Here is a 16,116-nt window from a genome sequence, read left to right as displayed (position 1 = left end):
AATCCAGGAAAAGTGGGTGGATCATAAAACAGCCAATCAAATTTCAGCCGTTCATTTTAAATGGGAAAATGTAAACTGCAGTCATTCTTATACTGTTAATCACAGAGTTCTCAAACTTGCCACACTTGGTCACTGGGTGAATGCGATTAAGATTCAAGAAAATGGGTGGAGCCTACAACAGCCAAACAAAATTCACCTATTGATTTTCAAGGGGAATATTTAAACTGCTGCTATTCTTACACTTTTAATTGCAGAGGCTTCAAACTTGCTACAGCCGGTCATTGGGTGACTGGGGTCCAAATTCACTAAAGGGGCGGGGCCACATACAGCCAATCAGATTTCCTTGGTGGATAAACTGCTTCCATTCACACATTTTTGATGCCAGGAACCTGACAGCTCACAAACTTGGTCATTGAGTGACTGTGTGTTGAGGTTACAAAAAGTGGGCGGAGCCAAAACAACTTTTACTGGGAAAATATAAACTGCAGCCATTCTTACACCGTTAATGGCAGGGTTCTCAAACTTTGCACAGTTGGTCATTGGGTGACAGATTAAGATTTTGGAAGGTGGGTGGAGCCTACAACAGCCAATAAAAATTCCCCATTTGATTTTCAAAGGGAATATTTCATCTGCTACCATTCTCTTATACTGGTAAAAGCAGATGCCTCAAACCTGGTACAGTTGGTCACTGGGTGACTGGGGCCCAAATTCAGGAAGGGGGCAGAGCCACAAACAGCCAGATTTGTTTATTTTTCAATGGGAATATACAAAGTATTGATACCAAGGAACCCAAAGCTGATAAACTTGATAATTGAGTGACTGTATGTCAAGGTTAGAAAAAGTGGGCGGTGCCAACAACTTCATTTTTTACATTGCAGGGTTCTCATACTTTACACAATTGGCCACTGGGTGACTGGGATGAACATTCAGAAATGTGGGTGGAGCCTACAACAGCCAATCAAAATGTACCTATTGATTTTCAAGGGGAATATTCACATTGCTACCATTCTTACACTGTTAGTGGCAGAGGCCTCAAACCTGATACAGTCAGTCATTGGGTGACTGGGGTCCAAATGCACTAAAGGGGTGGAGCCACAAACAGCCAATCAGATTTGTTAGATTGATTTCAGCCATTCTGTTATTGGCAGGGTTCTCAAACATGACACAGTTGGCCACTGGGTGGCTGGGACTAATGTTCAGAAAAGTGGGTGGAGCCTACAGCAGCCAATCAAAATTCACCTTTTGATTTTCAAGGGGAATATTTACATTGCTGCCATTCATACACTCTTAATAGCAGAGGCCTAACATTTGCTACAGTCAGTCACTGGGAGACTGGGATTTTAATTCTGAAGGGAGCGGGCCAAAAACAGCCAATCAGATTTGTTTAATTTCAAAGGTAAAATGCAACTTATTGATGCCAAAGACCCCAAAGCTCATAAACTTGGTCATTAAGTGACTGTATGGCAAGATTAGAAATAGTGGGCGGAGCCAAAAACAACTAACTTTTTACATGGGGAAATGTAAACTGCAGCTTTTCTTACACTGTTAATGGCCGGGTCCTCAAACTTCACACAGTTGGTCACTGGGTGACTAGGATTAATATTCGGAAAAGTAGGTGGAGCCTACAAGATCCAATCAAAATTCACCTATTGATTTTCAAGGGGAATATTGAAACTGCAGCCATTCTCACACTGTTAATAGCAGAGGCCTCAAACCTGCTACAGTCGGTTGTTAAGTGTTTGGGGTTCAAATTCAGTAAAGGGGCGGAGCCAAAAAGAACCAGATTTCTTTGCTGGATAAACTGCTTCCATTAGCACAATTTTGATGCCAGGAACCCAAAAGCTCACAAACTTGGTCATTGAGTAGTGACTGTGTCAAGGTTATAAAAAGTGGGTGGAGTTAAAAACAGATTTTTCTGGGAAATTGTAAACTGCAGCCCTTCTTCACTGTTAATGGCAGGGTTCTCAAACTTAGCATAGCTGGTTACTGGGTGACTGGGATTAATATTCAGAAAAGTGGGTGGAGCCTAAAAATGCCAATCAAAAATCACATGTCACTTTTCAAGGAGAATATTAAAATTGCTGCAATTCTTGCACTGTTAATGGCACAAGCCTAAAACCTGGTACAGTTGGTCATTGGGTCACTGAGGTTCAAATTCAGAAAAGGGGACAGAGCCACAAACAGTGAATCAGATTTGTTTCATTTCATGGGAAAGTACAAATTATCGATGCCAAGGACCCCAAACTAGCTCAAAAAATTGGTCATTGAGTGACTGTGTGTCTAGGTTACAAATAGTGGGCGGAACCAAAACCAAATTTCACTGGGAAAATATAAACTGCAGCCATTCTTACACTGTTATTGGCAGGGTTCTCAAACTTTGCCCAGATGGTCACTGGGTGACTGAGATTAATATTCAGGGAAGTGGGTGGAGCCTATAATAGCCAATCAAAATTCACCTGTTGATTTTCAAGTGGAATATTTAAATTGCTGCCATTTTTACACTGTTAATAGCAGATCTCTCAAACCTGCTACAGTTGGTCATTGGGTGACTGGGGTTTGAATGCTGGAGAGGGGCGGAGCCACAAACAGCCTATCTGATTTGTTTCATTTCTATGGGAATATGCAAATTATTGATGACAAGGACCCCAAAGCTCACAAACTTGGTCATTGAGTGTGTGTGCGTTAGGGTTAGAAAGTGGCCGGAGCCAACACCAGTCAAATACATTCCCCGGCAACGCCGGATCATCAGTGGGTGGAGACAAATACACATTTCACTGGGAAAATGTAAACTGCAGCCATTCTGTTAATGCCAGGGTTTTTAAACTTTGCACAGTTGGTTACTGGGATTAATATTCAGAAAAGTGGGTGGAGCCTACAAAAGTGAATCAAACTTCATCTGTTGCTTTTCAAGGGGAATATTTAATTGCTACCATTCTTGAACTGTTAATGGCACAGGCCTCAAACCTGGTACAGTTGGTTATTGTGTGACTTGGGTTCAAATTCAGAAAAGGGGTGGAGCCACACACAGCCAATCAGATTTGTTTCATTTCAAAGCAGATTATTGATACCAAAGACCGCAAAGCTCACAAACTTGGTCAGTGAGTAATTATGTGTTAGGGTTAGAAAAAGTAGGCGGAGCCAACACCAGCCAAATACATACCCGGGCAACGCCGGGCAATCAGCTAGTATATATATATATATATATATATATATATATATATATATATATAGTTAGTAAGTGTTTCTGTTGCTGAACTCAGAATGCTTAAAGGGGCACTATGGCGAAAAAATGTAAAATGTAAAATATGTGCAAACATAGACAAATAAGAAGTACATTTCTCCCAGAGTAAAATGATCCATAAATTACTTTTCTCCTATGTTTCTGTCACTTACAGTAGATAGTAGAAATCTGACATTACCGACAGGTTTTGGACTAGTCCAGTTGTCAGGGATTTATTTATTTTCAAAAGCACTTAGAGAATGGCAGTTGCTCTTTCCAGCTGCCAAAAAAACTGTGCAGCGAGCAGGAAGGCTGGCCAGCATCATTGTTTAAATCCTTTTCAGGGAATATCTTTACAAAGAATAAAAGCCTTGCTGAGAATCCCCCATGAAGAGATGGACTAGCCCAAAACCTGTTGGTTCTGTCAGATTTCTACTACTTACTGTACGTGACAGCAACATAGGAGAAAAGTAATTTATGGCTCATTTTACTCTGGAAGAAACGTATTTTTTTATTTGTCTGTTTGCACATATTTAAATTTAACGTAAAATTGGATATCCTGAACACTGTTATACATTCTACAATACGCCATTTTAAGTGTACCTCCGGGCAAGCACTAAAAACTTCCAGCAACAGACAGTGATTAGGTATGCAATGTAAAGTGTACGTGTGCTGGTCTTGCCAGTCCAGCAGCCAAAGAGTTACAGCGAGCTCTCCTCCTTTCCTGCACATCAGATCTGCTGGTGTAAGTTAGTCTTAGTAAAATGTCCTTTTATGCCCCCTTGCAAAGGACTTGTGGTCGCCTCCAAGCGCATCTCATCCACAAGGCAAACTAGGTGGGTGCCTGGGGTCAGGTGGGTCTCGGGGCCTGGATCCCGTTTCCCAGCCCCCTCCCCACCTATGGGAAGCCAAAGCCTCTAATTCGCCAAAAGCCTTATTTTACCATTACAGGCTTCTACATTTACTCTCAATGGGTCAGATTTATCAAGAGTGTCTGAGACAAAATATTAATAGGTTTTTAGAAATCCATACAGGACTGTCTCAGACATCCTAAGAAATCATTAGATAGTGCAGATTCCTTCCAAAACTGTTGTATAATAGGAGGAGCTAGGAAGGTCTCTCAGACAGTGCAGTGTGTGAGGGGAATTGCTGTTGCTGAGGTAACCAACACACCTGCTGTATTGATAGCAGCAGGCTCTGAGAAGGAATTCAGCAGGGGGAGGAGCACATCACAAATCATGTCTAGCCTGCACTCTGCAATCATGTCTAGCCTGCAGTTCTACATCTGTAGAACTGCTATCAAGCACTTCTTAATCTGCAACGGTTTAGGGATGGATTTGCACTTTTAACTGCAGTGCAGCTCCGGAAATTCATGCTAAACTGCCACTATTACCTAGGATTTAAGAAGGTTCTTATTATCATGCAGAACTGTTCTCCCTGCTGGTTAGAACAGATTAAGGCGAAAAAACTGTCGGTAATGCGTTGATAAATCTCCCCCAATGTTTCTAACAAATTGCACTTATATTCTAGTTCCCATGGTTCCCTGATCAATAAGGCTATGATAACATTCCAAAAGCAGCGCAGAGGAGGCGGTACTCACCCTCCACCATGTCCTTCTTATAGTCACTGTCGTTATCACTGTCTGTGGGCCGATAGAAGATGTAATAGCCGTGGATCGGGGTGTTGTTATTGCTCGATGACATATCCTGATGGAAGAAAAAACATTCTGTATGAGAACAAAGTTCACTTTCCAGCCACACAGCCAGGCATCGCAGGCACCTGCCCAGGGCTGCACCATTCAGAGGACACCAGCCACATACAGGACTTCTCATGAACCACTCCCCTCCTCTGGAACTCCCTGCAGATTACACAGGAAGTATAGGTCTCACTGGCTGGTGCTTTTGAGGTAATCCACGCAGGTTCAGAGTAGTGTGCAGATAGTGAGCAGGCTACAAGTGGCAGCCAGCCTGCCCACCGAACCACTGCTCATGGGTCTCTCACTGACGTATGACACATGGGCCCGCCCAAGGCTCATGGGTCTCTCACTGACGTATGACACATGGGCCCGCCCAAGGCTCATGGGTCTCTCACTGACGTATGACACATGGGCCCGCCCACTTTCCACTATAGCCAGATACAGAAAACTGAAGGGGCCAGAAAACAGCTTTAATATAACAGAACTTCTATTATTTCAGAGGTTACTATACCAGGCGTTTCTACTAGATCAGAGTTTACTATAATGAGATTATACTGTGTTGTACACGGCATGCTGTAGGACAGCGCTATCTGTATCGCTCTTGTGTCCCCGTGTAACTGGCTTGTATTGCATACTGTGTATACAGCGTCCAGGAGGAAGATGTTACTTCAATTATTTGGGATTTATATAGTTCCACCATCTTCCAAAATAATAATAATAATAATAATAATAATACATACAGTTTATTAAAAAAATATATATAATTATAGAGGGGAAACACTGAATAACTGTTAAAAAAAATAATGTTTCTTTCTATGCAGATTGCAGATTTTATTTAAAGTGCCACCTGCTGGTAAAGTCTGGCATTGCAGTCCTGTCTCTCCCCAATCAGACTTCTGTGAGACAAGCTATAAGTAGAGTCCAGGCTTTCAATAATTGGACAGGTTATCCTGCCCTGTAGAAGGCACTAAGATGAGTTGTAAAAAAACAAACAACTAAAACGGCAGTATGCAAACATCAATGTATAACTGCAGTTATATAGACAGTATTTGCACTATACAGCAAATGTGCAGGTGGATAACTGCCTCTATGTCTGGTCCGTATCTGAGCTATAAACCAGCAGATCTGGGTGGTACACACCATGCAATTTCCTGTCAGATAGATGGGTCAAATTGATTATTTCCAACAGGTCAGATTTCTGATTGTTTCTCTGATCGATTTTCGGATCACTTCTACACAAAACTGATTAGAAAAACATATCGGAAATCAGATCGGAACTGTTGGAAATAATCGATTTGACCTGATTATCTGATCGGAAATTACATGGTGTGTACAATGCATTAGATAAGCGTTTTTGTTTTTCGTGTATCTGTGCTATAAACCAGTGGTCACTGATGTACAGCTAGATAAATGGGTGTGGCTGTGCTACAACCCAGTGATCCTCGATGCATATTTGGCCAATGGGGAACAAGAGAATGAGCTGTGTAGCTCCACCCAATCACTGCAGCTATCGCCATCCCAAAGTCATGACATCAGCATACCCATACATATCCCACAATCACGCGGGCCCCTTATGTGAGATGTCCATAGGCAGGAGCCTATAGAGGCTCGTCATTCACACGTAGTTTTATGATAAAACACATCTCTCACCATCCACTTCAGCATGATGGTGGTCTCATTCATGGCCTCGGTGTAGGTGATGTAGGGTCCTGCCACCGGTCGCACGTCATTGCGGATACCATAGCCGGACACCACGTAGGGCCTGGAGGCCGAGCTGGGCTGACTCTCCCCCAGGATGTTCAGAGCCCGGACCCGGAACTTGTACGATGTCCCTGGAAAAAGGATCAGACCATCAGCTTCTCTGCGGTTAAAACCCAGCTTAGCCCAAAAATTATAAAAAAGCAAATCCCAACAGCAAGAAGGATGAGAAGGGCACTGGGGTGAAGTGCTGGCCAGAATACCTGCTCTGTGGCCTACATGTGCTTGTCACAGCAGTGCAATGTGCTTCCTGTCCTCACTGGATTCAGCCAGTGGGAGGATCAGTCAAATGTGATCATGTGACACACAAGTTTGCCTCCATGAAGAGATAGAGAGCTACAGAAAGTCACAGGAAGTGGGTGTAACAACCCCATCTTTAGTAACAGGAAATGAATGAGCTCTAGGGTAATCTGGAGCCCGATTTCAAAGCTGCATAGTCAGCCATAAGATCAAATTCCAGTCTACAACCCAACCCTGCATTGCAGGCATTCCAATATAATCATAAATGTTTCTGCTGTAATAAATCTTATCTCAGCCAGCCTGGCTGTATTTGGTACATTTCCAATGAGAAGGAAGCTTGTTGTCCCCCCCCCCCCCCCCCATTCCTGCTCCTCACTGATTGTCTGAGGGCAGTTCCGTGTGACAGGAGGCTGAGAAGGGAAATACACCTCCCCCCAGAGGAGCTGCAGAAATGCAATCTCTGCTGTGCTCACATGTGTTTACAAAGCAAGCTAGATATGGCAGTGAAGTTTCTAGGAGAAAAAAAAAAGAGTAAGGGAGGAAATTACATCAGGATTGGCTTCAGTCAGAGGCAGTAAAGATGGAAATGCCTGGAACAGTTTTCTCTTTATTTACTATATGAAATTCACTGAACTAAAAACGTGTTCAGTACAATTTATATGTTATGTAATTAGAACAGGTATTTATTTACTGGTATATGTTTTTTTTTCCTGGGATAGTATGGCTGCCCCTGCGGCTTCAACAAAAGTTTGGTTTCAAAGGTAATACTCATGATTTATAACACGACTGCAGGCTGACGGAAAATGGTTTAGGAGATTATAGGTGAAAACCCTTCTAGTTATGGCAGAAGTTTGGTAGTTTCCTCAGAGTGGGCAAGTGCCCCTCCTTTCACCACCGGAGCCCCTCCCCCCCCCCCCCCATGCTGATAAACATTCCCCTATGCTCACCTTTATCCAGCTCGCTTATCTCCACGGACAGCCGTGACGGCGGGATGTCTCTGGTCACCAGGACCCAGTCACCGGGCTGTTTAAGTTTCTTGTATTCCACGCGGAAGGATTGGATTGGGAACCCGCCGTTCCCTCTGGGGATCCAGGTGACGTACACAGAGGTCTCGGACGCCATCGAGATTGTCGGTCGGTCTGGAGCCTCCGGAGCTGTAAAACCAACACATGTAGCTAAGACTCAAGTTTTCGTGCAAGAATTCTAAGTGGAGAACATTAGGGCGTGGCACAGAAGAGGCTCATGGGAATTAGCGGGAACGATGGAACTTACGAGAGAGTCGATTTTCGGATTGGTTGCTGCTCTGCGTGCTCGTCCCCGGATCATCCTTCTGGATCTGTAGCTCCTTACTGGCTATGATATCAGGTTTTGGACGCCGCCCTAAAAACGCCACAGGCAAAATTTATCCCGGGAACCTGCATTTCACATACCTTACAAAAATCAGAAGGAATAATCCAGCAAGTTTTCCTTACCTGTCCGGAAAGTCATCATGGCCGTCTGTCCTTCCCCGGCGCAGTTAAACGCCGCCATCTCCACTTCATACAAGCTTCCCGGGTCCAGCTTGGTGAGCGTCAGGCGGTGCTGCGACCCAGGGACGCGAGATATGGTCCAGTCATCCGACGCGTTCACCACCTGCTGTGCAACAAAGACGACCGTTACCCAGACTGTATTTACACATATGGAAGCTCTCACCAGTAGGGATGGCCCTGCTTAGAAGAACTCATGGAGAAGCATGTGATCAGTTTGATCAGCTGATAGATTTGTAAGGTTCTGATTTGCAGGTCCTGATCATGTGTTAAACCAGGAAGGCATCACAGCAAATCAGGACCTTACAAATCTATCAGCTGATCAAACTGATCACATGCTTCTCCGGGAGTTCTAAGCTGGGCCACCCCTACTGACCAATTCTTTTTTAAGTTTTGTTTTGGACAACACGGAGAAACATTTAATAACCTATCAGGTTTTTATCAAAGCAAACCTGAAAGATGGAGGGAAAAAAGTTTGATACTCACCGAAGTTAAATCCTCTGGATGGTCTCGAGGCAGTCCGATTCATCCACAAACCCACTGCTGCTGTACAGGGTGCATCTGAACATATCCTAGCTTGTTGGATTTGTTCTCGTGGCGACACCCCCCTCTGTGTGCAATCACAGCCACACTGCGCATGTGCGATACGGCCACGTCTGCTCAGTTCCTCAATGCTCATGCACGGAGGGGAGTATGGCCACAGACGAGCAGAGGGTCCAGCCCTGAGGTGTGGGGTTGAGGAGAACATGGGAAACCTTTGGATAATCTTTCCACTCAAAGGACAACTGAAGAGAGAGGGATATGGAGGCTGCCATATTTATTTGCTTTTAAGCAATACCAGTTGCCTGGCTGTCCTGCTGATCCTCCATAGACCCTGAACAAGCATGCAGCAGATCAGGTGTTTCTGACATGATTGTCAGATCTGACATGATTAGCTGCAGGCTTGTTTCTGGTGTGATTCAGACACTACTGTAGCCAAATAGAGCAGCAGGACTGCCAGGCAACTGGTATGGTTTAAAAGGAAATAAATATGGCAGCCTCCATATTCCTCACTTCAGGTTCCTTTTAACAATAGAAACCACACAGATGTAACCTTCCCCAAAATGTTTTTTTCTTGTGAAAACTGGTATTCCCATGGACAGAAATGAGATACAGCAATAAAACCTAGTCAGAGATTCTAGGCCTTATGCGATTCACTTTTCTCCCAAGTTTTCTCCTAGGTGATAATTTTACACCTTGTTAATAAAATGCCCTTAAAGTGAACCAGAGACGAAGTATTTTACCATATATATCAGTGGGAACAGTAGAGAAAACCCCTACCCTGCTCTCTGTTTCATTATTTACTGTTCAACTTGTTTCTTATCAGCCCTGATAAAATCCCCGACTGAGCATTCAGTCTGGCTCTGCTCAGGAATCATTATAGCTGGGTCATTACAGCAAAGCCAGACTGATTGCTCAGTCTGGGATTTTATCAGGGCTGATTAGACGCAAGCTGAGCTGTGAAGAATGAAACAGAGAGCAGGGTTGGTGTTTTCTCTAATGTCCCCACTGATCTATGTGGTAAAATACACGAGGGTGCTTCGTCTCTGGTTCACTTTAAGGCACCAGCAAGCATGACCACACTAAAAATTACTTTGATGGTACTTCTTCACCTACTTGTTTGTACTTTTTTAGAGTGCTGAAAAGTAAATTTTACACAGAAGATTAACAATTATCTCCTAGGAGAAAACCTGGCAGATTACGTAAATTGCATAAAGTCCAGAGGCTCACTCTTCAAAAATTGTTTTCATTATCGGCGTCTCTGTAACTCTTGAGAGACTCTTCAAAACAAGGGTGCCAACCACCACCACACATTTGGCTTTAATAAACACTAACTAGATAAAGACTTGTCACTGTACCTTGCGGTGTTTCACGGTGTAATACGCGATCAAAGCTCCGCCATTGTGTCTGGGCTTCCATACGAGTTCGTAGATGTCAGTCTTGGACGTTCGTGGAGAGCTGAGGATTATGGGAGCCTCTGGTGGGACAATGAACTTGTCAGCTGGGCAAGGAGGTGGTGATCCTGGGGTTGGAGGCTTCTTCAGCTGAGCTTTCAGGAGAAGCAGTTTGTCCTCTGGGATGGGTACATCCGTCGGAGCCTGGGTATTCGCATCCTTTTCTGGGCTTAAAAAGGTTCCTGCGGACAAAATAGGACATCAGTATAAGACGGGACACAAGGGCGTGAAAAATACAAAAGGGTTTGTGGGAGGTTTAGTTGAGGACACTCTTGCCAGACTTGTACTCACCTGTCCTTGTGGTCATCAGGAAGGTCAGTGCTTGAGCACTTCCTACTTCGTTCTCTGCCATACACTGATAAATACCATCGTCTTCGGGTCCCACGCTATTCACCCGGAGCACCTTCCTGGAGATCCGGTGTCTCGGGCTGGAGAGAACGGGCACGGCATTTCTCAACCACACCATGGATGGAGGTGGGTTTCCCTTCACCTCACAGGTGAACTTTGCGTTTTGACCCCAAGATAGGATCTGCTGGGACATGTCCATGCTGACCTCAGGTGGCTCTGAAAGATGGGTGAAAGTCATAGGTTAGCATTGGACGATTTAATGATACACTGTATTAAATACTTTTGAGAAATATTGCAGTCTTAAAGTCTAAATGACTAAGATTCTCATGGGCTGAAGGCCACTGTAGAGCACAAGGGATCCTCGAAATGTTGCCTATGGTTAATTAAATTAAATCTGTTCATTGACAAGAGTTTTCAGTCCTCACATGGGTCCTACTGGGCAGAGAAGGATTGAGACAAAATGGGACCCCAAGGCCAGGTGGTAGCTTTGGTTTCTCATGAGTATTGCTGGTAAGCTGAAGTGGGAGTGGGGTCAAAAGAGGTGGCAGCGGGGCTTCTTGACACCCACTCGGCCCTAGGCACCTGCCCATGTAAGCTTATGGATGATCCTGCTCTATTACAGGGCCATGGTAAATGTTGCCGAAATATACTGTAAATCTAGGCTGTCCTGAAATTAAAGTAGACCTAAACTCCTGCACTAGCACTGTTGCATCTAGCAATGTTGCGGTCAACCATCCAATTCTATAATTTTATCGAAAGGGATGAAAATTGGTGCAGCAACAAGCAAGCCCCATCAATGATTCAACCGATTTCTGGCCAAAATCGGTCAATGAATCAATCGAGAAAGCTGGAAAATCTCAGGCTGACGTGGTCGATCGGGTGTGCAGCTGTAACAGTGCGCGATATCTTGAAGACCGATGAATGCAATGGACTGGGGGCTGGTGGAAGGGACACAGACAGTGGCAGTGGTATAAGGCCGTCTCCTGATTGTCAGATTGTCGGAAATCCATCTCTGGTGTATGGGCAAGAAACAGATCCTTCTCCGATTTGATCGAGGAGAGATCTGTCTCTTTGTCGATCTGCTAGATGTATAGCCATCTTTAATTCTCTAGCACGGAGAGGTTCTTAACTTACCGAAGACCTGCACGTTATAGAAGATGAACACCGAGCCTCCGTCTCCCATGCCGTTGCTGGCAGTGCAGGTGTACGTCCCAGAATCCTCCTCACTGGTGGACTCTATCAGCAGGTTGCTCAGCAGAAAGCGGGTCTTGTTCTGCCCGATGACATCAGTCCCGTCCTTGGCCCAGGTTATCCTGGGGGGCGGCATGCCGCTGGCCACGCACTCCAGGAAGAGGCTCTGCCCCTTGGTGACGATGATGGTCTGAGTCATGGGTGGGTAAATGATACGAGCGGCTTCAGCTGTGGAGCCTGCAAGCCAAACAGTAAGAGAATGAGAAAAATATCCTTTACCTTCTACAGAGGATACAACTGGTGTCAAACTCTGGCCTGTGGGCCGAATCTGGCCTGCAGAGCCATCAAATTTGGCCTGCAAGTGGATTCCCCACTCTGCATTATGTTTGGCCCACTCTAGACCACCAGGGACGCTATATTGGAGGTGAAGCCCTAGTTCACCAGGGAAGCCATATGGAGGAGGTAGGGAGAAGGCATTAGACACAAGGGAACTCTATAGGAAAGGAAGGGGGCCACTAGACACCAGGGAATTGTATAGGGGAGAGAGGACCACTAGACACCAGGGATCTGTATAGTTGAGAGGGGCCACTAGACACCAGGGAACTGTATAGGGGAATGGGGGGCACAAGACACCAGGGAACTGTTTAGGGGTGGGAGGAGAACCACTAGACACCAGGGAACTGTATAGGGGAGGGAGAGGGGCCACTAGGCACCAGGGAATTGTTTAGGGGTGGGAGGAGAACCAAATGACACCAGGAAAAGTCACTAGACCCCAGGGAACTTTATAATAGGTGTTGGCCACTAGACATTGAGTTTGGCCCACAACGTTTTATTTAAGTTTGACACCCCTGGTTTAGAGGGTCCTAGCGTAGTGCAGGAGGGGCATAGGCAGATTGGGGAAGGCTCTGGACCGTCCAGAGGTTTCCTCCTACTAAAGGTACGTATCTAATGTTACAGGTACCCTTTAAGGCTGAAAAGACTTTTATGAGACACTAAACAAGAAAGCCAAGTTGGTAACACCCTTCCCAGTGAATCTCTCCCCCACAGTACATCGCAGGTTCCTCTAGGATTCAGGCAGACTTACGTCGTATGCGGAGGCGGTCGCTGGCCACAGAAGTCTTCACTTCCTGCGTGACGGGGTTGTAAGCCGCACACTGATAGGTGCCCTCATCCTCCTGCGTGGCATTGACGATTTGAAGGTTCCCAGAGGGCATGATCAGATAATTATCTGTGTGGACAAAAAGGAAGGGTTAAAGAGGAAGTGTAGTGAAGATAACATTAATAAAATTGCTTATTTTTTTACAATATTAATTTACATAATATTTAAGTCAGTGTTTATTCCTATTATTAAATCTTTCCTCTTCCTGATTTACATTCTGAGGGAGATGTTGCTTGCTTGGCAGTTGGAAAAAAATGCTGTTTTTCCCCCAATGCAACCAGGTTCACAGAAAGGAAACTGTCAGGACCATGGTCATGACATCACATTGGGGGAGGGTTTCAATACAGTATCAGCCATACAGACATCTCTGGGTCGGTTCACATGGGCCTTTGGCGGCGTCCCATTCTGGCAAAGCTGGAAGCTTTTCTGCAAACGAGCAAAGAAGCTTTTAGCATCGGGTAGCGGCATTTCGCCATCGTGTCGCGTTTTAACTCCCCTAGGGGGAAACAGAAGCAGCAAACGTATCCTATACTGGACGCTAAATGTAATGTCCAGGACAAAACGATACATTGGGATCTACCGCTGCGTTTACACAAATAATGGGAAAAGCCGGTACTGTCATTTAAAAATCAAACAAACCGTGCTAGAATGACGAACGCTGCAACCGCCGCGTTTAAATCAGCCCTTAATGCAAATTTGCTATCACATCCATTTAAAAATGGGGGCCTAACTAGGACTTAAAAGCAAAGAATAAACTGCCGAAACAAACAATTGTATTGATAGTCGTACTCCTAAATAGGACTTTCCATAAACCTCGTAGGGTTTTTCTGTGTTTAAAAGCTAAAAACATCAGTTTAATTGTCTAAGCTGAACGACACAACCTTTTAATGTTTTACAGCTCTCACCTGTATGCAGTCCAGTGTTAGTCGCTGAGAGAATCTGAAGACATAACAAAAGTTGTTTAGGTAACACCTTAAATGACTAACTGTACAAGATTTCCTTGCCTGCTTTCAAAATTTAAAGTTTCTTCTTCAGACATGATGCAGTTCTGTAACACGCCTGAAGAAGAAACTTACGTTTCTAAAGCGTGCAAGGAACTCTTGTACAATTAGTCATTAACCTCTTGAGGACTGCAATGTTAAACCCCCTAAAGACCAGGCCATTTTTCACTTAACAGGCCACTGCAGCTTTGAGGCTTCGCTGCAGGGCCGTCCAACGCAGCACACAAGTGATTCCCCCCTCCCCCTTTCCCCACTAACAAAGCTTTCTGTTGGTGGGGTCTGATTTCTCCCCAGATGTTTATTTTTTTTATAACTATTTGATTATTCTTTAAATAAATATACCTATTTTTTTTTGTAGTGGCCCCTCCCTCCCCCCGCCAGCCAATCAGTGTGATCAGCTGTCATAGGCAGCGATTGCCGCTGGGAGACTGAAGGCAGAGCAGAGCTCCGCCATCAGAGCGGTAATGCGCGCATAGCCGCACGCGATCGCCCACAATCCACGCCCCAAGGACCTTACGCCGATCAGCGTTAATCAGTCCTGGGGCTGCTGCAGTGGCCACGCCCATCGGCGTGACGCGGTCGGCAAGTGATTAAGGGTATTACCCGAACAACTTTGGTTGTTATGTCTTCAGATAACTCCCATTTCTACCCTTTTTTAAATCTCCCACCACCACCCACTCATTTAAAAATTCAGCTCGACGGGAAATTTGCCATTCATCGATCATTTCCAGCATATTTAATCAGCTTCCTGACGAGAAAGTGATCCATTTTGTGCAGTACTCATCTCAAAATCGATCCCTTTCTCGATCGGAAGCAGAGGGACATGCTAGAAATTATGGAATGACAGCAGTTCCCACCAATCAGATGGGAAAATTGCATGGAGTGTACCAAGCATTACGCTATACTCTGATTCAAATGATTTGCATGCCTGAATTCTTAACCCTTACAGTAAGAACAAAGTAACAAGATGAGCTCTTTTAAGGGATGGGACTGTACATAACTTTTTTTTTATTTTTAAGAATAGTTGTTGTGGCCCATCCAGTCACACTCCAGCGATCTCCAGCCCCCGCTATGTAGTAAGAGAACAGCTCATGGCGTAACAATGAAAGCGGCGGGCCCAGGACTCCTGATCTCCGTGACGCATCCGCCTCCGGGCCCTTCTGGCTATCAGCCCCATTCCTCTCCTCATTTCTTGCCAAAGTTTCTTCCTTCCCTCCCTAAGGCATCAACTCAAAGTGACAGCAGGTAAAGATCCCATCGCCTGCGCCGGGCCCGGGGATTAGTTCCTAATTTTTTATTTGACATTGGCTGCTACACAAGAAGATAATGAGAGCTGGCAGCTGGAGGGACAGAGCTGATTATTCCGAGAGCTGAGAAATTCCTCACTAATCCCAGCAGAGACACCCTAACCTCTCTCTCCTGCCCCGGCACACAATCCCCGGCGTTTCTCCTCACTAATCCCACCAGAGACACCCTAACCTCTCACTCCTGCCCCGGCCCACAATCCCCAGCGTTTCTCCACACTAATCCCAGCAGAGACACCCCAACCTCTCACTCCAGCCCCGGCCCACAATCCCCGGCGTTTCTCCTCACTAATCCCACCAGAGACACCCTAACCTCTCACTCCTGCCCCGGCCCACAATCCCCGGCGTTTCTCCTCACTAATCCCAGCAGAGACACCCTAACCTCTCTCTCCTGCCCCGGCCCACAATCCCCGGCGTTTCCCCTCACACTAATCCCAGCAGAGACACCCTAACCTCTCGCTCCTGCCCCGGCCCACAATCCCCGGCGTTTCTCCTCAGTAATCCCAGCAGAGACACCCTAACCTCTCACTCCTGCCCCGGCCCACAATCCCCGGCGTTTCTCCACACTAATCCCAGCAGAGACACCCTAACCTCTTGCTCCTGCCCCGGCCCACAATCCTCGGCGTTTCTCCTTACACTAATCCCAGCAGAGACACCCTAACCTCTCACTCCTGCCCCG

The 16,116-nt window shown here is 45.5% G+C and overlaps 1 protein-coding gene across 9 annotated transcripts in view; it reads right to left on the bottom strand.

The window, feature by feature from the left end:
- Nucleotides 1-16,116, bottom strand: part of BOC (BOC cell adhesion associated, oncogene regulated) — a 194,365-nt gene that overhangs the window by 9,242 nt on the left and 169,007 nt on the right. For 8 of the 9 annotated variants that reach the window (XM_068270898.1, XM_068270899.1, XM_068270897.1 and 5 more), the window contains 9 exons: nt 13,058-13,201; nt 11,917-12,210; nt 10,726-10,998; nt 10,339-10,616; nt 8,387-8,549; nt 8,187-8,294; nt 7,862-8,068; nt 6,567-6,748; nt 4,821-4,926 (listed from right to left, as the gene is read on the bottom strand). In XM_068270898.1, the coding sequence (XP_068126999.1) occupies nt 4,821-4,926; nt 6,567-6,748; nt 7,862-8,068; nt 8,187-8,294; nt 8,387-8,549; nt 10,339-10,616; nt 10,726-10,998; nt 11,917-12,210; nt 13,058-13,201 (1,755 nt within the window). The remainder of the gene's footprint in view (nt 1-4,820; nt 4,927-6,566; nt 6,749-7,861; nt 8,069-8,186; nt 8,295-8,386; nt 8,550-10,338; nt 10,617-10,725; nt 10,999-11,916; nt 12,211-13,057; nt 13,202-16,116) is intronic. The other variant, XM_068270896.1, reaches the window with a different exon arrangement.

This window comes from Hyperolius riggenbachi, chromosome 2 (assembly GCF_040937935.1).
Source record: "Hyperolius riggenbachi isolate aHypRig1 chromosome 2, aHypRig1.pri, whole genome shotgun sequence".
In the NCBI taxonomy this organism is placed as follows: domain Eukaryota; kingdom Metazoa; phylum Chordata; class Amphibia; order Anura; family Hyperoliidae; genus Hyperolius; species Hyperolius riggenbachi.
Note: the sequence above shows the minus strand (reverse complement) of the source record. Positions and strands in the feature narration are given on the sequence as shown.